The sequence below is a fragment of the Dryobates pubescens genome, chromosome 2 (genome assembly GCF_014839835.1).
Source record: "Dryobates pubescens isolate bDryPub1 chromosome 2, bDryPub1.pri, whole genome shotgun sequence".
Lineage (NCBI taxonomy): Eukaryota > Metazoa > Chordata > Aves > Piciformes > Picidae > Dryobates > Dryobates pubescens.
The window spans coordinates 4,328,958-4,356,686 of NC_071613.1; the positions used below are offsets into that span (position 1 = coordinate 4,328,958).

Consider the following 27,729-nt stretch of genomic DNA (forward strand, 5'->3'; position numbering starts at 1 on the left):
ATTGGCAGTGGCTAGTTGGTGGCATTTCTAGGAAAAGCAAGTTACAAAGTCAGCTGTGTATCTCATGCATACCCAGGTGAATCATGTTTTGGAGAGAGAATTAGAGATAAGAGAATGGACTGCACATGAACTCAGCAAGAATCTGAAACCTTAAAGGAAAAGATCCTCACACTTTATGGTCTTGAGGAATTAGAACATTTGCACAGGATCAGGAAAGAAAACACAACTCAGTGTGAGGGGAAATAGTAAAGGTAAGCAGGAACCACAGTTTCCATTTTGTGAGGGATGTTACCATTTTGAAACTGGTTTTCCAGTTCTGAAACACCACAAATTCTTTTTCTTAAGTTTTTTTCCAGAAGTAAAATGCTAACTGAAAAATGCATTTAGGATTTGTTCAAATGCTTTGTTTTGATTTTGAAAATGTGCGAATGTTTGAATTAGAAGACATTTTGAGATTAAAATCACAGTTATCACAGTGTCACCAAGGTTGGAAGAGACCTCAAAGATCATCAAGTCCAACCTGTCACCACAGACCTCATGACTAAACCATGGCACCAAGTGCCACATCCAATCCCCTCTTGAACACCTCCAGGGATGGGGACTCCACCACCTCCCTGGGCAGCACATTCCAATGACAAACAACTCGCTCAGTGAAGAACTTTCTCCTCACCTCCAGCCTAAACTTCCCCTGGCACAGCTTGAGACTGTGTCCTCTTGTTCTGGTTGCTGGTTGCCTTGGAGAAGAGACCAACTCCCATCTTGCTACAACCTCCCTTCAGGTAGTTGTAGATAGCAAGAAGGTCTCCCCTGAGCCTCCCCTTCTCCAGGCTAAGCAACCCCAGCTCCCTCAGCCTCTCCTCATAGGGCTTGTGCTCAAGACTTCTCCCCAGCTTCGTTACCCTTCTCTGGATGCATTCAAGTGTCTCAATATCCTTCTTAAATAGAGGGGCCCAGAACTGGACACAGGACTCAAGGTGTGGCCTAACCAGTGCTGAGTACAGGGGCACAATGACTTCCCTGCTCTTGCATATTGTACTAACTTACATGATAGCTTTTCTTTTAGTTGAGAGCATCACCCAGTTTCCAGCATGGATACTGCTGCAGGAAAAGACTGGCAGCTAACATAGTAATGATTCAGTATCTATTGAGATTCACTCATTACTATTAATTTCCTCATTGCTTCCAACTGATTCAGGAACTACTTATGGAAATTCTTTTTCTGTCTTACTGAAATCCAGCACTGTTGCTGTCAAACCTGCCAACAGGCACAGCAATGCTACTGTGATAAAATAAGTCCAATTCTATCCCAATCTTGCTTTCCTAGGGAAGAGCAGAACTCATTAAATAATTATCAACTGTGACAAGAAAGTAGCTGGCCAAACACTTGCTGCTAATCTAGGCATGACAGCAGGACTATACCTTTCAAAGCAGTAATTAGCTAGATGAACAACAACATAAGTACCAGACAATGACATGGAAAGGACTGTCCCTAAAGGACAGATGCATTATACGTAGGGTTTAGTGTTTGTGTGACTTATGAATGTTATTTTCCTGTATACAATTACACTTCTCTTCTGCTGCCTTTCTCTTTGTTTTCTGCACAGTTTATGGAAGGGGACAGAGAGAAAATCTGGAGCTGAAGCCACAAGAGACCAGGTGATGAAAGCTCTGCAAGACCTTCCTTACATTCATGAAACAAGGGTGGCTAAATATCATGGTAGAACAAAACCATCAGCCTGCATCCCTATCTGGTGGGAATAAGAAATCCCATACTTGCATCCTGCCTTCATTTTATGCTTGGACTGATGTTCACCTAGTCTTTGTAGATTACATCTTCTAATGCCTATGACTTCTTTCTCAGCAGAGCAGATTCTCAGTTGCTATAAATTGGTGTAACACTATTGAAGCCAGTGGAGTAGTATGGATTTATCCACAGTGTACACCAAACAAGCAGTCAGCACCAGTGTGTTGTCCTAGGAGCTAGAAAAAATCACAAATGCAAACTGCTTCCATTGTATGGAAGAGGCAGGACTAGATCATACCTAAAGCTGGTGCAAGAATTACGTGCAGCCAGACTTGTTTTCAACTGGACTGTTCAAGTGCTTAAAGTTAAACACACACATAAGTGTTTGCAGGATTAAAGCCTCCATTTGGGATGACAGAGTAAATCCAAATGGAGATGGATTAGCTGGCAGAGGGCAGGTGAGGTGGTCAAAGGGACATGCAGTTTATCATATGGCTCTGTAATTTACTACATGATTATCACAACTACATATTTGGTGTGGGGATATAGATATACATGCACACGTGTATACTCAGAGCCAAACTTTCTTGGCATGGGGGCCACACAGTCATTTCAAATTGAGACTCTGAGCTGCAGTTGTTCCAGGACTGCTTGTCTGTTGCCAACACACTGAAGCGCCTCAGGCTGCAGTCTGATTCTTTGTTTGCTTGCCCATTAAAGTTCTTATCCCACACTCCCTTTTGGCAGAAAATTTTGTTATTTCTGCTTTATGCTGGCCTAGGCCCTTCTCTTGCCTCTGTTCCTATTAACCTATAGCAGTGACAGCCAGGAGCAAACTGAAGCAGCTGGTTGGAGATGCTACTATCAGACTGCGAAACAGCTGTTGTGCAGAGGGGCCACCCTGAAAAACTTCTATTACAGCACTGCTGGGCTGTATTTTGGCCACTGCAGACAGGGAATTGGGAAAAGAAAGCACTTCCATTTGCAGATATTTAATTGCTGAAAAATGTAGGGGTGTGTGTGGCATCTATATTGGATGTCACACAGAAGCAATGCTTTCCAGGTATTTTTTTGGCACTTCTTGTCATTATCCTCTTACTGCCAGCCTGCAGCGGCCCCATGTTGAAACTCAGTGTGAAACTGATTTCCAAATTTTTTCTGTTTAAATTAATATTTACCAGTTGGTTATTTTTGGCAGACTTGTACTGATTGTATTGATTCAAGATGAATAGCCAAAGTCAGTTCATGGTTACAGCAGTATGACATCTGGCATTAACTCTACCCTTACCCATGTCACCGAGAGCAGGCATGGTTCTTTTTCTGTCCTATTATAGCAGCACATTTGTTCTGTCCTTAGCTATGGTAAGAGTTGGGCTGCAGTTTTAACTTTGGAAAAGTTGGGATACAGCATTGAATAGAATAGAATAGAATAGAATAGAATAGAATAGAATAGAATAGAATAGAATAGAATAGAATAGAATAGAATAGAATAGAATAGAACCAGACCAGGTTGGAAGAGACCTTCAAGATCATCGCATCCAACACCACCTAATCAACTAAACCATGCAACCAAGCACCCCATCAAGTCTCCTCCTGAACACCTCCAGTGATGGTGACTCCACCACCTCCTTGGGCAGCCCATTCCAATGGGCAATCACTCTCTCTGTGTAGAACTTCCTCCTAACCTCCAGCCTAAACCTCCCCTGGCACAGCTTGAGACTGTCCTCTTGTTCTGGTGCTGCTTGCCTGGGAGAAGAGACCAACCTCTGCCTGTCTACAACCTCCCTTAAGGTAGTTGTAGAGAGCAATAAGGTCACCCCTGGGTATCCCCTACTCCAGGCTAAGCAAACCCAGCTCCCTCAGTCTCTCCTCATAGGGCATCGAGTATAGCTCTGGAATTTATTGTTTGGGCACTTAAGATACCTAATATATGGTTGTAGCCAGGAGGGGGTTGGTCTCTTCTCCCAGGCAACCAGCAACCAGAACAAGAGGACACAGTCTCAAGCTGCACCAGGGGAAGTTTAGGCTCAAGGTGAGGATAAAGTTCTTCACAGAGAGAGTTGTCAGCCTTTGGAATGTGCTGCCCAGGGAGGTGGTAGAGTCACCATCCCTGGAGGTGTTCAGGAGGGGATTGGACGTGGCACTTGGTGCCATGGTTTAGTCATGAGGTCTGTGGTGACAGGTTGGACTTGATGACCTCAAAGATCATCTTTCAACCTTGGTGATTCTGTGATTCTGTGATAGGACCTGCATCTGAACCTTCAAGTACCATTATGTCTGTGCAGAAATAGCTCTTACAAAAGCAGTATAAAGTAGACTTTTCTATGAGAAAACAAACAACCAAACAATAATGAAAAACCCCACAAAACCAAACCAAACCAAAAGAACACAAACCAAAAAAGACTATTTTTGTATCCAGCATCAGTCAGGTGGGTTAATCATTTCAGAGTTATTTGAGCAATTTCTAAACTAAAGAGGTAGCAGAATCATTGACCAGGGCACAGGACCCCCACTGGATATTCATACAAGTCAACACCTCTGCTATTTGGATCATAAAGCTATATAAAATTGCATAACAATGCCAGTGTAATTCACATGTGAGCCCAAGCACTGTTGTGTTCAACTTGCATTAAGGGCTGTACTTTGAACTACATTCCTGTTTGTCATCTTCAGGGTGGGAAAGCACTGAGAGAACAAAGTCAGCCGCCAAGGCTGCCAACCTAAGTTTGCTGTGACATTGATAAATATTCAAGCCAATGTCTTTCAAATGTTATTGTGAATCACCTTTCCCTCCTTCCTTCCCCTGCTTCAGTCATCTTGCTGGCTCAGAATATTCACCTTTGTCTCGGACCTCAGCTGCCTTCACTTTATAGCATATGATTGCTATTGTCTTTGTCTCTTTTATCCGCTTCGCTGTGTCTCATTTTCCTAAAGTACCTGGCACCCACTTTTCCATAACACTGTTCCTTTGTTTCAGGAAAACATAATTTCAGGAGGCAGCAGAAATACAGTTCCAAAGGCCACAGGGTGACATCCTCTCTCACCTGATCTTTATTCATATCAGGATTTAATGGCTTTTTTTTTTTTTTTCCCATTTCTCAAGCACCCTGCAACTCCCTTCCTCCCTGACAGGAAGGCACATTTTATTTCTCATTAAAACGCTTTCCTATCAATCTTCTGTTCTTCAGAAGTTTCAGAGGCCCTTCTGCTAAAGGTTGGTTTTCTCCTGTGGATGGACCTGTTGACCTGGTTGTGGTTTATTACTGTTTTGACGTTTTTTTCTCCTTCCTACATTTGGAGGAACTTAGACCCTTTTGTCATTCCTCATCTCTGTTGTATTGGCTTCAGCAGCAATCTTCCCAAACTCTGGTTTTCATTTTATGGTAGGAACAGCTGAGGAGTTTCAACATCTGGACAGGCTGGCTTTCTAAAAGTAGTACTTTTACCACACAGCTAAATTTTGTGTTTGTGGTTCATACATAATCTACCTGCCTCAACAAAAAAAAATTGTAGTTTCATTTCTACCAAGTCAGGAAAGGATACATGTTATGCAGTCCTTTATGTACACTTTCTTACCTCCCTGATGCACTAAAAAAGGGCCCTCAGTCCATTGAAATAATACAAAACCTCAGTTGCTGATGGAAGTGGTATGTGATTTTCTGTGTACATTTTACACCAGAAGGTACAGTGCCTATTGTACATCCCTATTTAGAACTCAAACACAATGGCTCATGCAGCTGGATGGTGACCTGCAGATGAAGTTTAAGACAGCATAGACTTCCACATGAATCTGCAGATTAATGAGACAGAGAACTATCTTCTTTTTTTACCCACAAAAGGCTACTCATGGATTCAGAATGTGCTGCAGACTAAAACCAAAGTTCAGCTCGCCGCAGGAGCAGGGAAGAAACACACAGAGGATACACCTCAGAAACAGCCCAGCCCTTATGGAAAACTCCTGTGGAATTTAACACAGAATTATAAGCTTTCTGCAGCCTTAAAAAAAAAAATAATAAAATAAAACCCCTATAGTTCAGATACCTCTGCTATTAAATTCTATACAATGGCTCAAAAAAGTTCATATAAAAGACGTAATGCTCCACAGGTTTTAGAGTAATTTCTGCAGCGTTCTGTTACATTTCTATAGGACCCCCTTGTTTCTATTCCAATTATGTTATCTAGAACTTTGCACAAAAGACCTGCCTTATAACAGGCCCTGTCCCTCTCTTTCTGTTTTCCTTGTAAGTACTACAAAATGTGTAGAGAGACATATAGCACAGTCTACTTTTTCACAACTCCATGATTTCGCGTGGCAAAAGCGTTATTTGTCTTTTGGCTAGTTAGCTGAGTAAACTGTCAAAACTAGGCAAATATAATTAGCCACTGCCTTCTCATCTTGATTAGGACAACACGAGTGTGGAAGAGGAGCCAACATGAAGTTTCCATTTTTTATTATCATTTTGAAGTAAAGCCCAAATGATAAACCCTGACAGAAACCTTTATTTGTGAATGTCCTCTCGGGACATTGTGTCGCAAGATTAAGTATCTTGTGCGAGAGTGAATTCAGCTCCCCAGATAACTAAAAAAAGTCTTTAGGAAGAGTTTGGCACATGATATTCCTACAGTTCTGATGTAATTATTATGGATCACTCCTAGTGGAATACAGTGGCATTTTCCTTTGGTACTGATTCAAACATTTTTGTGGAAATGGACTGCTGAATGTTTGTCATGGACACAATGACAGCAAGTATCACAGTATCACAGGAAGAGACCTCGAGGATCATCGAGTCCAACCTGTCACCACAGACCTCCTGACTAGACCATGGCACCAAGTGCCACGTCCAATCCCCTCTTGAACACCTCCAGGGATGGTGACTCCACCACCTCCCCGGGCAACCTATTCCAATGATTAATGACTCTCTCGGTGAAGAACTTTCTCCTCACCTCAAGCCTAAACTTCCCTTGGCACAGCTTGAGACTGTGTTCCCTTGTTCTGGTGCTGGTTGCCTGGGAGAAGAGACCAACCCCTTCGTGGCTACAACCACCTTTCAGGTAGTTGTAGAGGGCAATGAGGTCACCCCTGAGCCTCCTCTTTTCCAGGCTAAACAACCCCAGCTCCCTCAGCCTCTCCTCACAGGGCTGTGCTCAAGGCCTCTCCCCAGCCTTGCTGCCCTTCTCTGGACACGTTCAAGTGTCTTGATGTCCTTCTTAAACTGAGGGGCCCAGTACTTCCAGGCTGAAGCTTTTAAGAGAATAGAATAGAATAGAATAGAATAGAATAGAATAGAATAGAATAGAATAGAATAGGATAGAATAGGATAGAATAGGATAGGAATAGAATAGAATAGACCAGGTTGGAAGAGACCTTCAAGACCATTGCATCCAGCCTATCATCCAGCACCACCTAATCAACTAAACCAGGCAACCAAGCACCCCATCAAGTCTCCTCCTGAACACCTCCAATGATGGTGACTCCACTACCTCCCTGGGCAGCCCATTCCAATGGGCAATTACTCTCTCTGCATAGAACTTCTTCCTAACCTCCAGGCAAAACCTCCCCTGGTGCAGCTTGAGAATGTATCCTCTTGTCCTGGTGCTGGTTGCCTGGGAGAAGAGACCAACCTCTGCCTGTCTACAACCTCTTTTCAGGTAGTTGTAGAGAGATATCTCTGTTGTCTTAATTTCCTCTCTTATCAGTCAAAATTTTCACAATTTATACTTAGCCATCTTTTAGCCTCTAAGGACTGCACCCAGTGAGCTCTATTAGAGTCACTGTTTCTGCATTCCTACCCTGTTATCTTTCAAGCAGACTCTGGATCCACCTAGAGAGGGGCAGATCGTGGTATGAATTTGGACATGAGACATAGACAAGCTGCTTAAAGTCTGCCAAGACCCAGTGGCAGTGCTTCTGGGCTGGTAATGCTGTCAAGCAGGTGGCTGTGACAGCCAGATCACAAGTGACCCAAACTCAGAGCAAGTTAGGCTAAAAAAGAATGTCTAATTTATCTCAACAGAGGCTCAGAGGGCGGAACTCTGCACAATACTTCATCTGCCTCCTCCTCATCCTATGGCTTCACTGGGAGAGCTGAAACAGAAGATTAATATGATCTGATACTTTTGTAACCAGAAGGTGGTAATCTACCACAGACACATAGTTCAGATCTAGAGGCCAAGTTTATTTAAAATGGACTGGATGTTAGGGAGAAGCTCTTCATAAAAAGAGAGATTGGCCATTGGAATGTGCTGCCCAGGGAGGTGGTGGAGTCACCACAACTTCCATTACTCAGTTTTTTGCATTTACAGAGATAGTGATGAAAATAAATAATGCAGTATCTAAGGAAGCAAATGTTAGGTCTAAAAACAAATGTATAGAAGACTAAAAGAAATTGAGCCAGAAAAGATCCCATGGTCTATTATTTTTTTTTTGGTCTCCTATAATTTTATAGAGTGACCATGCTTTCATCTTAAAGAGGCAGGAGGTAGAAACATAAAGCAAAGTGGCAGACTTTATCAATTTGAGAATAGAGAATAAGGAATAGAATAGAGAATAGAGAATTAACCAGGTTGGAAAAGACCTTTGAGATCAAGTCCAACCTATCACCCAACACCATCTAATCAACTAAACCATGGCACCAAGTGTCTCATTCAGGCTCTTCCTAAACACCTCCAGGGATGATGACTCCACCACCTCCCTGGGCAGCACATTTGAAGCAAATACTTTTAGTTGCTAATTCTTGACTCAAGGATTGCCCATGCCAGGTTTTGTGGTTTGAAGAGAAGGGGCCTGAGAAAGGTTTGTGGAAGTCAAAATGCCTTTTAAAATGATTCACAGAATAAAGAAACACAAGTTACAGCAATCCTCCTTAAGATGCCTAACTTGATTTGGTAACCACATCTTTTGTCTCGGTTTTGACTCATCAGTAGCTTATTTAGCTCATGAGAATGCCTTTGAGGATGTAAAAAGATTTGTGAATACAGGAAATCATAATTCAATACCATCCAGAGCATCATCAGATGTCATAAAAAGGGATAAATTCAAATTCCCAAAGTGTTTACATGGATAATGTTATCCACTTAGTTTTACCATCAAATCATTACTTCATTCCTGAGACTACAATGTCTTGCCTTACTGCTTTCATGATTGATTCATCTAGTTTCTGTGTATCTTTGAGTATCTGCTTTTCATTTTTTATGTAACTCCCCTGAGAAGCAGCTTTACACTGACTCATTTTCTTTCTCTCTTTTCTTTAAGAAAATTTTGTCTCTGTGGATTTTCCTTGAAGGTGTTTGGAACAGATGAGCTGTGATATCAAAACTCTTTTCTCACACTGACTTGAGCGGCAGAGTCTCATGTCACTGGTGTGTTGATACTGTGGGTCCAGCTGAACAGTTTTCAATTGTTAATGCTGTAATCCTCATCCATCTTCTCTCCTCTGTCTGTCCTTTGACAAGTTCAAATATTTCTTGAAGTACAGACAAGCACTGCTCAACCACTGCAGGAGAAGTACCATATTCATCTTTGGGGATGCTGATTTCTGTTCATAGCTTTCTAGCATTTGGAGAAGTCTTGACATTCTGTTAATACAGAGACTCTGCCTAGGACAGAGGTTATGGGCAATGTATTTGGCCATGCACTCCTGGTTTAAATGTTGTTATTTCTAATGTGAATTTCATTTCACATTTGCAGCAAATCCTTGGGTGCATATACATAACCTCATCTATCCAAATGTGTGCACAACAGCCACATTTTCATTTCCTATATACTGGGATTTTTCATATTGTTGTCTCAAAGAACATCAATCACATCTTCAGTAATGGTCCCTCTACATGTCTGGGACATACACTCCATTTACTCTTTGCAGCTCAGGCACATGTATGGAGTCTGACAGGTCACAATCCCATGTAGCTTTTCTTTCTCCCTACATTCACAGATTTGCCAGTCACATAAACCTGCAGGACAGTCACACTTGAAGGTAAAAGTTCCCTTTCACAATGTAAATCTTCACAGTGCTAAATATCTGAAATCCCTGATCAGTTCACACTGACTGCTTATTCTCTGGCACTATTCTGGAGTGCCTCGAGTACACCCCCAAAACAGTACCCTGGCAGTTCAGCAAGATGGTTCCCTCCAGAAAGCATTCCCAAAGGCAGTATGGACAAAATCATTTTATCTCCCTCCCCTATCCCCATGACATTCAAACCCTTCAAGTATTCCCTCTGTGTCATATCCCTGGGCTCTCAGCATTCTGTTCCATGGAACTAGCACCAAAGGGGCTGATGCCCAGGGGCCACATTATCTCATACACACTGGAAACTACCATGTCCTCTCCTTGGGCCACAGGCTCAACACTCCAGGCCCAAAGGTGAACCTGTGTGAAGACATGGCCCAGGGGACACAGGCAGCTTGCTGCAAAGAGCATCAGGTGTGGGCTGTGTGAACAGGACCTGGACCGAGCCCCTTAGCTCCAGGGCCAGAGCTGTGCCCCAGGTCCTCTACTAGTAGCAGCATAGACTCAGCTAGCAGCTAACAATATAGCTCCCAAGCACATTTTAGCTCCCAAGCACATGGTTGAAGTGCAACTTCTTTTTAAGTAACTATTTTTGCCAAGTGTAAATGTAACATAGTAGTACTTGGCCTGATAGCTATCTTCCTATAAATCTAAAAAGAAGCACAAGTTTCTTTTCATGCCAAGTACAATTCTTGCAAGGAGTGAGAATTCCCCAGGTTATTGATGGTAATAAAAGCACACTACATTTGGTTTCATTTTCAAAAGCTCTCTGTACCTACAGCTCTTGCTGGTGTCAAAGGCAAAGCTGGGAGAGCACTGCATCTCTCTATAAGCACATCTGGAGGCCTTTTAGCTGCTGCTGGTGTGATGCCTCCCAAGTGTGGAGCTGCTTACAAATAGTGCTCTGCTGGACCAGATTTCATTTTTCAAGAAGTGAAAGTGCCTTGTCATCTGATGACAGATGGTGGCTCTTCTCTCAGTAAAAGTCTGTGTATTCTCAGCTTCTGTCCATGCTGAAGAGCAGTCAGACAAGGAAAAGCAGAAGAGGTGGTTTGACAGAGAAAGCACCAACTACATACATGTGAATTAACCTGATCAAGGAGGCTCTTCAGTCAGTATGGAACTTCAGAAAAAAAGAGTAAGAGGAAGCTGGTTACACTCCTGCTCCTTCCACCTGGAGCACACTTAAAGGCGGCTCTTTGGTTTCCAGAATCCATCCACTCAATGACTTTAATAGCACTGGGTGCAGACAAATCATTCATGAAGTTTAACAGGGACAATAAGGTAAGAAGATAAGAATGATATTAGCTATCATTAAACAGCAGAAGAACATAGCAGAATAACAAACTCTTTCCTCCCCACTCTCTCTCCTTTGAGCTACTACTACATTTTGTAGGTGGCAGAGAGTAGGTGAAAGGATGGTGGCCCGAAGCAAAAGGGGAAAAAAAGGGGAGTTATGAGACACATAAAATGGAACCTTAGGACATCTGCATACCCAGAGAGGAGAAAAAAAGAAGGGGGTGGGTGGGGGGAGGAAGGAGAAGAAAGAAAAGGGAAAAAAGGACAAAATATGGATATTTTAAAGAAAGTATTTGCCATACATAACACATAGAAGAAATCCCAGAAATGCAGAAATTGAATTAGCCTGTTACTAGATGAAGGTGGTAAAATCATTAATAATGAAGAAAGCTGTATTCAATAAACATGTCTCTCCTCAATTTGGAGAAAGTAGGGTGACAGCAGTATCATATCAGACAGCCAAAAGCCTTTTTCAGTCCATTAGTAACCAAAGAGGATGTTAAACATCTGCTTGTGATGAAACCCTGTACTTCAGCAGACCCAGATAATTTGCACCTGAGGAGTCTCAAATAGTTGGGGGAGGGCATTCTTCCTTCCACATGTTAATTTTTAATGGGTCTTGAAATAATACAGAAATTCCAGAAGACGGGAAGAAGACATGTTTTGCCAGTATTCAGCAAGAATGAACAAGATGACCTTGGTAAATATCAGCCAGCTAACCTACCATCAAACTGGAGAGGAGGTGAGGGGGGAGCAAAATAATACAGTATGGGATTCAACTGATAAAGAATGAAAGGACAGGAAGCAATTAATGCCAGTCAGCATGGCTTTATGGAAAATAGGTCTTGTCAGACAAACCTGATTCGATTACAAACTTGGCTGAAAAGGTAACTGCTTCAGTGTGATATACTGAGACATTTGTAAGGCATTTGATTTGATTTTGCTAAACACTCTGAGTGAAAATAACATTGTGCAGTCTCAGTGAAATACCTACTTGCAGTGGTCTCACTAAGCAGCAAATCTCAAAAATGAGGTAGCACTGGGAAGTTATCACTGAAGAAAGACATGTTTAGCATGGCTGGAAAGGGTGGTCAGTCTTAGCCTTGGCACTAAAACGTTTTTGTTGCTGAGTTCAATATAAATTACCATTGATTGTATTGCTAATACAATCTTCACACATACAAACAGAAAAATAACTAATATGCACATAGATATAACATAATAATATGCACATAGATATGACGTTACATTTTTATACAGCATTTTTGTGGCTACAGAAACACCACACACTTTCAGTGACCATATGTCTAATGAAACTAAAAAAAAAACCAAATCAAAACTTTAGCAAATAGCTGCAAAAATCATTGCTAGAACTGAAGAAAATATCATGAGAACTTCAGAGAATGTGGAGAGCTTGCTTGATTGCAGCAGAAAAAGCAGCTCACCCACTTTCCTTTTCTAGCATTCCCAGTGAGCTGGGACAAAGAAATACACAGTCTTAGGGCCCATGTCACCCCTGAAGGGTTTCAGTTTCCACATCAGTGGCAGGATAGGTTAAGCACAGCCTGGTGGCAATGGGGTGTCCCTCATGTCAGGAGGGGTGCCTGACCTACTACACACAGCAGCACTCATGTAGGTCATCTGCATCTGTGAAGGCTCCAAGACTTTTTCTCTTGCCTGTAATCCCTCTCCAAGTAAAAGGGCAAATAAAATGACCCTGGATAACTCAGGAAATGTCCTGGCCAATTATCTTAGAGAGCCTCAAGGAGTTATCAGAGGATCAAAGATCCTTCTCTAGTCTTCAGGAAGAAAAGTTGCAGCTAGACAACAAAAGGAGAGGCAGAGTAAGAACGTGACAACTTAATGATGCTATAGTAGAACCGGGTAAGATCCTCAGCTTGAGCAAGCAGGTGCTGTTCCTTCAAAGTCTGTGGAGAGATGCTGATTTACACCAGTGGAGAATCTGACATATTGTATTTTTTTATTTGCTTGAGTCCTGCCGTGGCTCCATAAGCAAAGGTTAACGCAGGTCTGCCAGGGGCAGGCTGGAGTTAACACAGAATGGCAGTTGTGAGGTTGCTGATTCTGATAAAAGCAAATTGTGAACTGCAAGCATCTGAGTGTTGAGTGTCACTTTCACACCTAACAGCTGCCCTTGCCTGTTCCCCACAGTCATCCAGTTCTGTCATCATGATATGTTCCTGAAATCACATCTGTGCTGCTGTCACTTTTTGTCTTTGGAAATTTGTGTACAGGCTTTCTGTAATGACATACTAGAATGCTTGTATACCTTGAGGAGGTGGATTAAAATATCTTTAACCCAGGCAAATCACTTCCACATATTATGCAGAAATTTGTTTCTTCTTTGAGGTCTCCCCTGTAAAGACCTGCAGTAGAGATGTTAATGTTCATGAAGTTGTAGGAGGTATCTAATGGCCGAGGGCTGTGAAGAGTTTGTTAACTTTCATTAGGAATATAAAGAACTTCTTTCTAGATCCCTGGGTCTTTCAGAAATCATAGAATCATAGAATCAATAAGGTTGGAAGAGACCTCAAAGATCATCAAGTCCAACCTGTCACCACAGACCTCATGACTGCTAAACCATGGCACCAAGTGCCACATCCAATCCCCTCTTGAACACCTCCAGGGATGGGGACTCCACCACCTCCCTGGGCAGCACATTCCAGTGGCTAACAACTCTCTCTGGGAAGAACTTTCTCCTCACCTCCAGCCTAAACTTCCCCTGGCACGGCTTGAGACTGTGTCCTCTTGTTCTGGTGCTGGTTGCCTGGGAGAAGAGACCAACCCCTACCTGGCTACAACTACCCTTCAGGTAGTTGTAGAGAGCAAGAGCCTCCTCTTCTCCAGGCTAAACAACCCCACCTCCCTCAATGTCTCTAAAGAGAAGAGACAGGCATCTCTATAGGGTTGCTTAGCTTCTGCATTTCCACCATTTCTCTTTGGTTGGGAACAGCCTGACTATCAACAGAGCCAGGGCACGTCTAGAACATTTTTGTCTGTGTATCAGTACCGGGCAACATCAATATTGTCAACATGTCAACAATTCATGGCATAGATGTGGAAGATAACACAAGGACAGACTTTGAATGTCAAACCCAGGCCCCTCAAGCACTGGGAGCTGGGAGCACCCCAGCCTGAGAGATGCACCAGTCACTCACTGTGCTTGCAGCCCCTGCTGAATTCTCAACTCACTGTCATCCCTGAACTCCCACCTTGCAGGTTATTTCCTAAAAGTGATTCACTGCACTTTTCCTCTTTGAAAGGCAGCATTTCCTAGTTCCTGCTGAGTTTTTACCTTCACATTTAATCTCCGGTTTGAAAATAATATAGGCTTGCACTCACCTGCTGAAAAGGTGCAAATCTCTGAACCCAGATTACCCATAAATTGCCAAGATACCAGAAGCAGCTGCTACAGCAGGACAGAATTAGGGGTGAGCAGTGAAATCTGCCCACCAAGTCTGTTAAATCAGCTTATGCTGAGATTTTGTTAGTTGTACCGGAGCGCAGGACATGCTTCCAGTGCCCTAGCTGTCCCGTTGTCAGTACCTGCACTGGCCAGCTGAAAGCAGCTGATGGTACCAATAATTTTGAGGAAAAGTAAGGAAAAAAAAAGTAAAATTAAAAAAAAAAAAAAGAAGAAAAAAAATTACAAGGTTAACAAACCAGATCTCTCTGGGAATAATTGCATTAAATATAGAAAAGGTTATATACAGTTTCCTTTGTCCCTTCTCTCCCCAGAGGCTGTTGGCCTATGATCATTCCTTGTACCTACCCTGTAGCTGATTTCATTGTTTATTCCTAGCTCACCCTCCAGTATGCTTGGGGCCCTGTGTCTTAGCGAGTGACTCCCTGCTCCCTTTCCAAGTTCAGAACCTTTCTGGCTAACATCTGTGGTGACACATAACACAAAAAGACAGCTTTGGGCACGGGGCGTGCAGCCGTTCCTGGAGAGTACAGTCTGCGGTTCGGCAGTACCATTTCTGGAAGATTAAGTGATTAAGCCTAACTAAAAGTGACTAACAGGGATGGATCTTTTTCTGTCAGACGTGTGCAGCTTTCCATCAAGCAGCTCCAAGGTTGTGAGTGAAGGTGAACAGCTCTGCTTCTAAAGACTCCTTAATTTTAAGAAATTCAAAGAGCAGGCATGACACTTTGTTCTGTGACTTTCTTAAACCCATACCCTACTTCACATCCTTTCATGAGCCACCATCTTTCATATTTAAAACAGACGTAATGGAAGTTGAAAGAAGACAGAGGAGATGAGAAGTACAAGTCTTTGCAGATGTAAGGTATAATTTAGCAAAGTATCATTTTATCACCCAATCCTGCCAGGTCCTCAACACATCCTGCAGGGTACAGACTCCTCTGTTGTGAGCAGCAGGGAGTGAGAGCACTCCAGTCTTCCTCTGGTTGCTTGAAACTCCCTAGTGTTGGCTATTTATTCAGCAGATGCATGCATATTTATATGGCTAAAGCCTTGAGAATCTTCACAAAGTGATTAACAAGCCTCTGTTTTGCAATAAACAGTATCAATCTAGGCATTCAAACTGATTCATAAAAAACCACATTCAGATTATGTGATGAACGTGGATAAAATAGGGAGATCCAAAAGAGTGTGCTTTATTTACAGGTCTTTATATAGAGATACAGGAAAAAAAGGGGGAGGACAGGATAAATATACTAACAAAGTAGTCACAAAACTGTTTTCATTAATAGCTTATTAAACCAGTTTTGTTTTCTGAAAACATCCAAAGTAAGGTAAAAGCTATGCAGGCAGCTGGCTGAATTTCTCCTGGAGGGTTTCAATGGAGATTCAGGCTGGTGCTCAATATCACTCTTGTGAATAAATTCATGTCTTATCTCTTGGAAAGCAATATTTTCCAGGGTGGAATAAAGCCTGGTTAGTAAATTATTATTTTGGGGTTTTAAACTAAATGACTGTTTATTAAAAAAGAGAGATACTGAAATTCAAATTTTTCCTCATTACCTGAGGCATGATCAAATCGTCAGCAAGGATAATGTGGAACAGGAGTGTGAGAACTTTTGCTGTCATCCCAGCTGGTTCCCCCCAAAAGAAATCTTATGAGCTTCTTAGATGTGGCCTATGACCCAGTACATGGTTAGAAGTGATCTGATAAGATGTATGAGTTGTTAGATCTCTTTTATTTCAACAAAGCATTATATCCTGAGCATGGAAGGTCAGGAATTTGTCACTGACTTCTGTGTGACCAGGATTTCACTACTGTAGTATACAATCATAGAATCAGTCAGGGTTGGAAGGGACCACAATGATCATCTAGTCCCAACCCCCCTGCCATGGGCAGGGACACCCCACACTACATCAGGCTGGCCAGAGCCTCATCCAGCCTGGGCTTAAACACCTCCAGGGATGGGGCCTCAACCACCTCCCTGGACAACCCACTCCAGGGCTTCACCACTCTCATGGGGAAGAACTTCCTCCTCACCTCCAGCCTCAATCTCCCCACCTCCAGCTTCATTCCATTCCCCCTAGTCCTATCACTACCTGAGATCCTGAGAAGTCCCTCCCCAGCCTTCTTGTAGGCCCCCTTCAGATACTGGAAGGCCACAATTAGGTCACCTTGGAGCCTTCTCTTCTTCAGACTGAACAGCCCCAACTCCTTCAGTCTGTCCTCACAGGAGAGGTGCTCCAGCCCTCTGATCATCCTCGTGGCCCTTCTCTGGACACTTTCCAGCACCTCCAGATCCCTCTTGTCAGAGGGGCTCCAGACCTGGAGGCAGTACTCCAGGTGGGGTCTCAGCAGAGCTGAGGAGAGGGGGAGAATCACCTCCCTTGCCCTGCTGGCCACACTTCTCTTGCTGCAGCCCAGGATCTGATTGGCTTTCTGGGCTGCAAGTGCACATTGACAGCTCATGTTGAGCTTCTCATCCACCAGCACCCCCAAGTCTCTCTCCTAAGGGCTGCTTTCCAGCCAGTCCCTGCCCAGCCTGGATTTGTGCCTGGGATTGCCTTGAGCCAGCTGCAGGACCCTGCCCTTGGTCTTGTTGAACCTCATGAGGTTGGCTTGTGCCCACCTCTCCAGGTCCCTCTGGATGGCATCCCTTCCCTCCAGCTGCACCACAGAGCTTGGTGTCATCAGCAAACTTGCTGAGGGTGCACTCAATGCCACTGTCCATGGCAACCACAAAGATGTTGAACAAGACTGGTCCCAGGACTGATTCCTGAAGGACTCTGCTTGTCCCTAGCCTCCACTGGGACATGGACCCATTGACAGCCACTCTTTGGGTGCGGCCATCAAGCCAGTTCTTTATCCATCTCTTGGTCCACCCATCAAACCCATGTGTCACCAGCCTGGAGACCAGGATGTTTTCAGATTTCAGAAGCAAATGCTGAATCATTTAATTCTACCAATGTCAAGTACAAACATAGAAAGAAAAAAGCTGAGAACTTTGCAAAGTAGTTTATAAAATACTATAACAAGGATTTGTAGCTGAAAAGACAACTGGGCCTCTTAAGGATAGAAATAAAGCATATATCTTTAGTAGGTTTTTTGGTAAAACTACTTATTAGGGATGTTTTAGAATCAAGACTGGCTGCTTCCTACAAGTTTTGCTTTACTTTGAGCAGGAATTATTTCAAGGAATTCAATAGGTTGTGCAGTAGAAGAAGTCAGAGTAGATGGTTTTAGGAGCTGCAGTTCTGTCTATCTATATTTCATCCATCAATTAATCAAACTGGACCAAACATAAGGGAAGTTTCCTAGATAATGCTAATTCATTCATAAAGTAGATACACTATTGATTACTATTTTAAAATACACTCAGTTGTAGAAATGCCTTAATCAAGGAGCCCAGACCTTTGAGCTAGACATCCACTATCTACACTGAGCTGGGATAGGGAGTAAATGGCAGCCTGCACATGTATGATGCAGCACTCAGGTAGTTGATTAAATACTGCTTTTAATAAAGCTAACTGGATGTTCTAATTCCATCCCTGCTGTCCACAGATCTACACTGGGTCATGATTAACACTTAGCTCAGTGGTAGAGGGTGATAGCCTATATTTCAACAACTGAACCTATTTTAATTGCTCAATCTCTCCTTGTAAAAAAAGTGATGTGTCAACTAACTCAAATAATGTTGGTTCAGAAAGATATATTATTTTCGCAGTGGCTCCAATAGTTTCATCATAAGAATGTTAAAGATATGCAACTGAGTACAAAATAAGTTAGTTATATGGATTAGCTTATTTTTGGGGCCCTGAGAGCATGAATAGGTCTTCATTCCTCTGGCCAACCTCCCTGGCGACTCTAACTCACAACCTCTGCCCCTTGCCTCCTGCTCATCCAGGCACGGTCCTTGGACCTGATTCAACTCCTGGCTGCACCTGGGGTTGGTTGTCAGTGGACCTGTTTCTAGCACATATCTTTCTTTGTCCAGTTTAGCCCTTGTGGGTCTGTGATGCAGTGGGTGAGTGATCCAGCTTAAGAACAGGGTGAGATAGGTTTCTTGGCGGGGTTACATGATTTTACACACTAGAGTACTTCCAAATTCTGATTTTTGTGCTGCTTCACAACCGAAAATGTGATAGCATTAAAGCAGATGGGGACACATCTTTGCTGTAGCTCAGGTGGTGTGCTGAGCAGCTGTGACATAGCTCATTCAGGTGCCAAGAGCAGAGGAGTAACCCAAGTACCCAGCTGGAGGGAGGTGATGCTGGGAAAATGCCTCACACCTCAGCATTGCTTTTCACCCACCTTGTGGCTGCCAGCCAGTGTCTGTGATGAGGCAGCAAGTGATGCGTTGTATTTTTTGCAAGTTAAATGTTGACATATTTATTTTCTGTACTGTTATTTCATAGAATCGTAGAATCATATAGAATCAACAAGGTTGGAAAAGACCTCCAGGATCATCAAGTGCAACCTGTCACCCAAGACCTCATGCCTACTAGACCATGGCACCAAGTGCTACATCTAATCCTCTTTTGAACACCTCCAGGGACGGCAACCCCACCACCTCCCTGGGCAGCACATTCCAATGGCTAACAACTCTCTGTAAAGAACTTTCTCCTCACCTCCAGCCTAAACTTCCCCTGGCACAGCTTGAGACTGTGTCCCCTTGTTCTGGTGCTGGTTGCCTGGGAGAAGCGACCATCCCCCTCTGGGCCACAACCACCCTTCAGGTAGTTATAGAGAGCAAGAAGGTCTCCCCTGAGCCTCCTCTTCACCAGACTAAACAATCCCAGCTCCCTCAGCCTCTCCTCACAGGGCTGTGCTCAAGGCCTCTCCCCAGCCTTGTTGCCCTTCTCTGGACACATCAAGTATCTCAATGTCCTTCTCAAATTGGACATTTTAGTGTTTCTACTTCTACTTAACTGAAGTGATCCAGAGAAACAGCCTGAGCTGGAATATTAAAATTGAATAGCTACAGGCTACTGCCATTGTTTTAATTTAGAACCAGCTTCTCAGATCGGTGACACAGGAATAGCTTTAGCAATATGAATAGCTCTGTCACATGCTGCACTCTTAACAACATTAAAACCTAGTAATTTCATCACAATCCCCCTGGATGAATTTTTGGTTCATTTTACTTAGTGACAGACTCAAAGCATTTTCCCAAGCAAATTTCTTGTTTCAAGTTTCCTTCTTGAACAGACTTTTTTTTTTCCACTTTAACTGATTTACTTTTGATCTTTAAGTTCAAACTGATGTGTTCAGACAAAACACAGCTTACAAATTATTCACTGTACAAATATTTTAAGACAAAACTAAAGACACAGGAACTAATAGTAGAGATTACAAACTTTAGATGTTTACACCACTCTACACCGCTCAAGAACTACAAGTGACACCAAAAATTATTATCCTAAAATATGAGGAGAGGGTGGTCAGCTTTCTAGCCTCTGAGTTGTAATTTAATTCTGGAATTTCAGGAACAGTGTGGCCAGCAGGAGCAGGGAAGTCATTGTGCCCCTGTACTCAGCACTGGTTAGGCCACACGTTGCGTACCGTCTCCAGTTCTGGGCCCCTCAGTTTAAGAAGGACATTGAGACACTTGAACGTGTCCAGAGAAGGGCAACGAGGCTGGGGAGAGGCCTCAAGCACAGCCCTATGAGGAGAGGCTGAGGGAGCTGGGGTTGTTTAGCCTGGAGGAGGCTGAGACCTTATTGCTCTCTACAACTACCTGAAGGGTAGTTGACGATCTTTGAGGTCTTTTCCAACGTTATTGATTCTATGATTCTGCCATTTATAAGCCATGTACAGCAGTGCTGAAGGCCCTCTGCTAACTCTCAAGCTGTCCCAGCTGCTGAACTGGCCACTTCTGAAGGACCCTTCCCCTCATGGTCTGTGACCTCCCACCTGCCTTACCATTTTCAGCGACCTCATTTTCTCACACAACTAGAGAAATGGGTCATACATGGATCCCTTTGCCATCACAGCCCTACAGCAGATGGTGTAAACCAGGATGGGTGGTGGGGAAACCTGAATGGCATTGGGCCTGCATGAGCTGAGCCCTGCCTCACTTACCAAGCAGGCCAGGACACCCCTGATGTGATTCGAACTGCTCATGATTGAAGCACGTTGTCTTGGGAGGACTTCCTGATGCTCTAAATAGGGTGAGGCGGTGTGGCAAGCCCCCTTCCCTGCGATCTGGGCCTCAGGTAGGCTGCTGCCAGGTCTGTAAATGGGAGACACAGGTGGGCAAGCCCTCTCCAACGGCAAGTGGTCGGCGGGGGCCGTGGGCTGGCCGGCTCTCCCAGCACGCCTACTAGGTAGCATTTCAAGGCCCTGCGAGCCCTAAAGCTACCCTAGCCCCTTCGATCCAGGCCCTACGCTCGCAGCGCGAAGACGACTTCCCGGGCGCGCAGCCGCTGGCTGCCCTCCCCGGTCACGGCCGGCTAATCCTCCGCCGCCCGGAGGAGGCGCTCCCCGCGCCGCGCGGCGAGCAGGGGCAGGCAGCCGGGGCAGGCGGCGGCGGCTCTCCAGCGCCCCACAGCGCGCCAGAACTCGGCTGGCCGCGGCCTCCCCGGGCATACGCGGGCCGCGAGAGGAGGCTTGCCCCGTCGCCCGTTTCCTTTCACCGCGGCAGGATGCGCTCTGAGGCAGCGCCGCAGCCGGGCGACCTGGAGAGATTCGTCAGTGCCGGCAAGGGTCGGGGGCTGCGGGCGCGACGGCGCTACGCCGTGGGGGAGCTGCTCTTTAGCTGCCCGGCCTACACCGCCGTGCTGACCGTCAGCGAGCGCGGCAGCCACTGCGACAGCTGCTTCGCCAGGTAGGGCCTGGGGCGGGCCCGGGGTGCGGCGGCGGCTCGGCGGGCGGCTGCGCTGCGGCCAGCCCCGGCGCGGCTTCTCGCGGTTCGGCCGGCGGCGGCCCGCCCCAGGGCGGCGGGTCGGCCCACCCGCGTCGTGGCCGTGGCCGTGGCATGCAGGCCGCGGCTCCACGAGGGGGCCCTCGCCTCGGCCCCGCCAGTACTGATCACGGCAGCAGTGCCCCTCAGAGGGCTTGCCAGGGGGGCTTCGGCGGCCTTTCTGTGCTAAACTCTCCCCTTCCTCTCTCTGCTCGTGGTTCTCTGGCGGCAGCGCCGTGACGAAGCTGGTATCTTTGAGGTGTTTTTTTCTTGCTTGACAGTTCGGGAATAAAGAAAAAAAGTTTAGCGCTTCATGTGGTGTGGATGTTACACGTGTGTAACCTCGCTCTATGGGAAGCTTCATTGATCCATCTAGTTTTGCTGTAATGTCACATAACATTCACTGATCTTAATGAAGTTTTGGCAAAGGCTTCACAACTGCCTGATCCGTGCTTTGCATTTCCGTGGTGTGAACGGAATATATATATATATATATATATATTTGTAATGAAATACACCGAAATACCTGCCTATTTCTGTTTCTCTGTTGAAACCTTAAGGGCAAGGCACAGGCAGAGGTGCATTGCCCCGTGGCAGTGAGCATTTAAACTCGAGCGCTGGTTTTGATGACAGCAGACCTGCTGTGGCACGGTTCATGGCTCCCAGCTCTGGCAGGATGCGAGGTGCTCGAGTTCTCGGAGTGCTCACCAGCTGCCCAGCTCCCCTGCGTGGAGAAGCGGTCTGAGCTGCTGTGTGTATTCCAGTGGTTGCCACAAACCTCTCCACGTCAGCTGCTGGCTTCTGGCAATTTATTGAAGAATCACAGTGGTCACCTGGTTATAAATTGCAGCAAATGTTAGTGTTTGCCTCAGTAAAGGAAGTTGTGCTTTTGCTACTTTTGTCAATATGTAAGTATTGCTTGCATATGTAGACTGAGGGTAGACTGAGGAATATAATTGCTGCACTCTAGTAGATCTTTTCATCTCCTGAGCAGTCATCTTAACTCATGTCTTCCTTTGTACCTTGTGCTGTGTCTTTCCTCGTTGCATTATCTTAAGTGACTTATTCACCCCTCTTGTTGCATATAAGATTTAGTTTGGATATTAGTAAAAAACCCTTTACTGAAAGAGTGGTCAGGCATTGGAATAGGTTGCTGAGGAGAATGATGGACTCACTGTCCTTGGGGGTGTTAAAGAAACGTGGATGTGACACTTCAGTACATGCTTTAATGGCCATGGTGGTTGATGGTTGGATTTGATAATCTCGATGGTCTTTTTCAACTGAAACAATTCTATTGCTCTATGATTCTATAATATAGTTCCTAGTGAAGTCAGTGAAGTGAGTCCCATTAATTTGATGAACTGTAGAACAGAGGTGTCACACTGGTGGCTTTTTCCTAGGCCCTAAGTTTTATGTTGTTTGGTTTTGTTTTGTTTTATTTCCTGTGCCTAATTACAAATTCTCATGTGCCAAAGAAACTGGCTAATTTTGCTTATCCCATCCAGAAGATTTCTGTCTGTAAAAAAGGACAGGAACACTTTCCATGCTCCACTGATATGAGGTAATGTTGTAAAGATAATAGTTACCTCATGGAACAGTGTTTAAAGGTCATCTCCAGGAGCAGGGTGTTTAAATGCTGCATGTTCTCCATGCAAGCTTCTTCCATGGAGCTCTGGAGTGAACAAGAAATACACTAAATGCAGTACCATAGCAGTTGCAGTGAGGTAGTCTGAAACCTGTTTCACACCAGGGTGATGAGGTTCCACTAGGAGGAAAAATATCTCTTTGGTGTAATGTGATCTGCCAAGTGCTCAGAAATGTATTTTGTGTCAGTGCCCTCTCGCATTAGCGCTGAACTAGCACATACTGGATTCCAAACTGAGCTTGTTGAACTTGCGGAGAGCGTTAGGAGGAAGGTTGTGGGCTCAGCACTAGTCTCTGGAAGAGAACTTTGCTAAGTGGCCATAGAACTGTTGTAGTAAAATGAGAACGTGACTAGAATGTAGTGTTTGCATCTGATAGTATGTGTTATTTCAAATACCCAGCTGTGCCTGAGATGCGTGCCGACAGCAAGCAGACTCATAACGTGAGCCTAATCTGCTCACATTGTACCTTCCTCTTTGCAACAGCAATCAGAGGATGTGAAGGCTCCAAACGCCAGTGACCTTGAGGTCTTGTGTGCTGTCATATTGTACAAGGACAGTCACCCTTGTTTTACTTGAATACCTTACCTCAGTTGAAGGCTATTTTTTTGCTGCTTATACTGGAGGGGGTGTGTAGACACGTTGAAATATTTGATACTGCTGAGATCCCTGTTGCTGTCACACCAAAATGTCACTTGTTGGGTAACACCTACCCTGTTTTTGATGGGATCTGCCACAACACATGTACCTTGAAGTAGGAAAGGACCTTCCTTTTGGCAGCTGCCCGTGTTGGGATATATACAAAAAAGGGAGAGTGCAAGCCTTAGGCCACCTTAGAATAGACAGATCTCAGAGCAGTTGTTAGCAGGACATTAACAGGCTTCGTGGTGACAGGAGTTCCATCAGCGTATTTCATAACATAACATGGACTTTTTGGTGTTGGGATGTGGTTACTTGTGAAACAGTGATCATGCTTTCTGGAGTTGCAGGGAAGTCATTGTGCCTCTGTACTCGGCACTGGTTAGGCCACACCTTGAGTCCTGTGTCCAGTTCTGGGCTCCTCAATTTAAGAAAGATATTGAGACACTTGAAGATGTCCAGAGAAGGGCAACGAGGCTGGGGAGAGGCCTCGAGCATAAGCCCTACAAGGGACAGGCTGAGGGAGCTGGGGTTGTTTAGCCTGGAGAAGAGGAGGCTCAGGGGAGACCTCATTACTCTACAACTACCTGAAGGGAGGTTGTAGCCAGGAGGGGGTTGGTCTCTTCTCCCAGGCAAGCAGCACCAGAACAAGAGGACACAGTCTCAAGCTGCACCAGGGGAAGTTTAGGCTGGAGATGAGGACAAAGTTCTTTCCTGAGAGAGTTGTTAGCCATTGGAATGTGCTGCCCAGAGAGGTGGTGGAGTCACTGTCCCTGGAGGTCTTCAAGAGGGGATTGGACATGGCACTTGGTGCCATGGTTTAGTAGGCCTGAGGTGTTGGGTGACAGGTTGGACTTGATCTTTGAGGTCTTTTCCAAACTTATTGATTCTATGATTCTAGACAGAGAAACAATAGACCTGGCAGGGTAGGCACAAAGGGTTACTACTGTTGAGCAAGTACACAAAGCACTTGGGAAGTTTGGGAAAAAAAGGAAGTTATCTGTGAGTGTGTCAGTGTCTGTCAAACAGCATAGGATACTATGTTTTCAAACCCAACAATTTATCAGGACAGCAGAGTGCTTTTGGATAATAGCAGTTGTTAGGAAAAACTTGGGTTTGAAACTCTGAACAAATAAAAATAGTGTCTGCTAGCAGAAGCTGGGGGTCAAGCTCTGAATAAAGGAGAGTTTTCATTGTGAAATGTAAAGTATTGTGCAAAAAGTTATGCAGGATACATTTGTGTTTCACTGAGATTGATACAACAGAGTAACTTCTGTTTTCTTTTTTAAGGAAAGAAGACTTGTCCAAGTGTGGAAGATGTAAGCAGGCCTTTTACTGCAATGTGGAATGTCAGGTATGGTAATGCAGGTTTGTAAGGATGGTGGTGGAGAGGGGAGGATGAGGATTGCTGGACTCCATTTTTTGTTTGTGTGGCATCGGTAGCCTCTCATTTTGGCTGTGGGTAATAGTCGTCCAGCATCCCACAGTGCTGACCGTGGAGTTGTGCATTAGACAATTACAGGATTTGGACATGGTCTGCATGAGTCTTTCAAGATCAGTTGCCCTAGGGCTTGGTACCACAGAGAATTTGATTAGTGCTGCCTGTCAGCCCTCTGATTGTGTCTGTATTACTTTAAGCACAAACCAGGTGATGTAGCTGGCTAAACTGGTAACAGAGTCTGTGTCTAACGGAAGAATCCAACTACTAAATATAACTTAGGAGGGGTTTGCTGTTTGGTTTGGTTTATCTTTTTTTGAAGCTTTGCAAATATTTTGGGTGGTCACAGCAAACAACAGTTAGCATCTGAGACCTACCATGCTTTTTCCCTAATTCACTCACTTGGGCAGCCTTTTTCTTTGTTTTTTAAAAGCCTCAGAAAACAGAGTATCAGTGTACACTGAAGTAGGGCAATATGAAGACATTCAAAGCATTTGCATGCAGTTTTAATGCCATTTTTACTTCAAACTAGAAAAAGCACCTTTCAGGGGGAAAAAAAAAAAAGAGGCATCTTGCCAAAACTAGTTATTTAGCCTCTGTGGGTTGTCAACTTGATATGGAAGAATTATCCAGTTTACATGTGAAAAACTCCACTGGGTTGCTAGCTAAATAATGTAAGCTATGTAAAATCTGTGATGCTGGGCTCAGGTTATGGAATGATGCTTGTGAAGGATTTGAGTCATCAAAAGGTCTGGCATGCAACTATGTGTGAGCTATAAATAATCCAAACCTTCTCCTGCACGTTAGTGTGCTCTTGAGTGCGCATGCAGAGTATGCTCCATTGTTGTTATCTGGACAGAGATGTTGCTGTTGTTGCTGCTCAGTTCTCAAGTTTAGGAAAGACGTTGAGTTGCTGGAATGTGCCCAGAGAAGGGCAACAAAGATGTGGAGGGGTTTGGAGCACAGCCCTGTGAGGAGAGGCTGAGGGAGCTGGGGTTGTTTAGCCTGGAGAAGAGGAGGCTCAGGGGAGACCTTCTTGCTGTCTACAACTCCCTGAAGGGAGGTTGTAGCCAGGTGGGGGTTGGTCTCTCCTCCCAGGCAACCAGCACCAGAACAAGAGGACGCAGTCTCAAGCTGTGCCAGGGGAGGTTTAGGCTGGATGTTAGGAAGAAGTTCTTCACAGAAAGAGTGATTGGCCATTGGAATGTGCTGCCCAGGGAAATGGTGGAGTCACCATCACTGGAGGTGTTTAGGAAGAGCCTGGATGAGGCACTTGGTTTGATCAGATGGTGTTGGGTGATAGGTTGGACTTGATCTCGAAGGTCTTTTCCAACCTGGTTAATTCCATTCTATTCCATTCTGTTCACTTGGGAGATGACTACTGATTTTAATTCAAGGCTCCATCTTGCTCTCCCAATGCACAAGTTGAAAAGCAAGCCTGGGCCTCCTCTTAGTTTTCCCTCATAATGCCTCCCTAGATTCTTGCTTGCCCACAGTGTGTTAGAGAATTGTGGGAGAACCAAATGGCCTTTTTGGTTTTGAATCACCAGGAGAACTCAGAATGCATGAGAGGAGTCATTTATTTACAAAATTTGTAATAGGTCACAGAATACTGAAAGACTAACAGCCAGCAGTTGCTGAGGAGAAAGAGAACACATACTGTATGAACATCCTTAAGGCTTTTCAGAGAACTCTGGATGAGGTTTAAAGAGAGTGTAGGGAAAAGCCATGATTCATTAATGAGACATGCATATTTGTAAGAAATATTTATGTATGACATTAGTTCTTAGGAAGCTTTTAACTAGCTGAGGGAAGGAAATACTTGAAGAAACGAGTTTATTGACTGATTTGTGCTTTTTTATCTGAGATTAAGTTTCTTCTCCTGCCATATAAAATTTGCAGTGGTTTATGCAGCAGTTAAACAAGATTTACTGAAGCAAGAAAGCCTAGTAATCTTTGCCAGGAAAAACAGCTATTGTGTATCATGGTGGAAGTAGTAGAACTTCTTTCTGATGATCCACAGTCCTTTGCTTTCACTTCTAACCCCCTACTTCAGTCCCTTCCTCAGTGTCCTGACTTCCAGCCTTTACTTTTATCTTAAAGAACAAAGAGAGGTTTTTTTCTGTCATTTCCTCTGGGTAAAGTCTTGTACATATTTTGATTTCTTAATTAGATTTTAAATTTCAAATATATATATATGTGCATTTTTATATACATATATAAAATAAGTATTTATGTGCAAATTGCTTATTGCAATATACAAGTAATATAAAATTACATGAAATGTAAATTAGTATATTTTTATATATATATATATATATTTAAGGTGGGTTTTGTTTTTTCTCTAGTGGGACATATGCTAAGAATAACCAGTCACAGGGCAGTGACTGGCTGGAAAGCAGCCCTGAGGAGAGAGACTTGGGGGTGCTGGGGGACGAGAGGCTCAACATGAGCTGTCAATGTGCACTTGCAGCCCAGAAAGCCAATCAGATCCTGGGCTGCAGCAAGAGAAGTGTGGCCAGCAGGTCAAGGGAGGGGATTCTCCCCCTCTCCTCAGCTCTGGTGAGACCCCACCTGCAGTACTGCCTCCAGGTCTGGAGCCCCTATTAC

At 44.3% G+C, this 27,729-nt stretch overlaps 1 protein-coding gene across 1 annotated transcript in view; it reads left to right on the forward strand.

Moving 5' to 3' along the window:
• The first annotated feature begins 21,012 nt into the window (after positions 1–21,012).
• The window catches only part of SMYD2 (SET and MYND domain containing 2), a 34,462-nt gene continuing 27,745 nt past the window's right edge, over positions 21,013–27,729 (forward strand). Inside the window, exons 1-2 of the mRNA XM_054169419.1 lie at positions 21,013–21,324; positions 24,972–25,035. Coding sequence (XP_054025394.1) covers positions 21,143–21,324; positions 24,972–25,035 — 246 coding nt within the window. The 5' untranslated portion in view covers positions 21,013–21,142. The remainder of the gene's footprint in view (positions 21,325–24,971; positions 25,036–27,729) is intronic.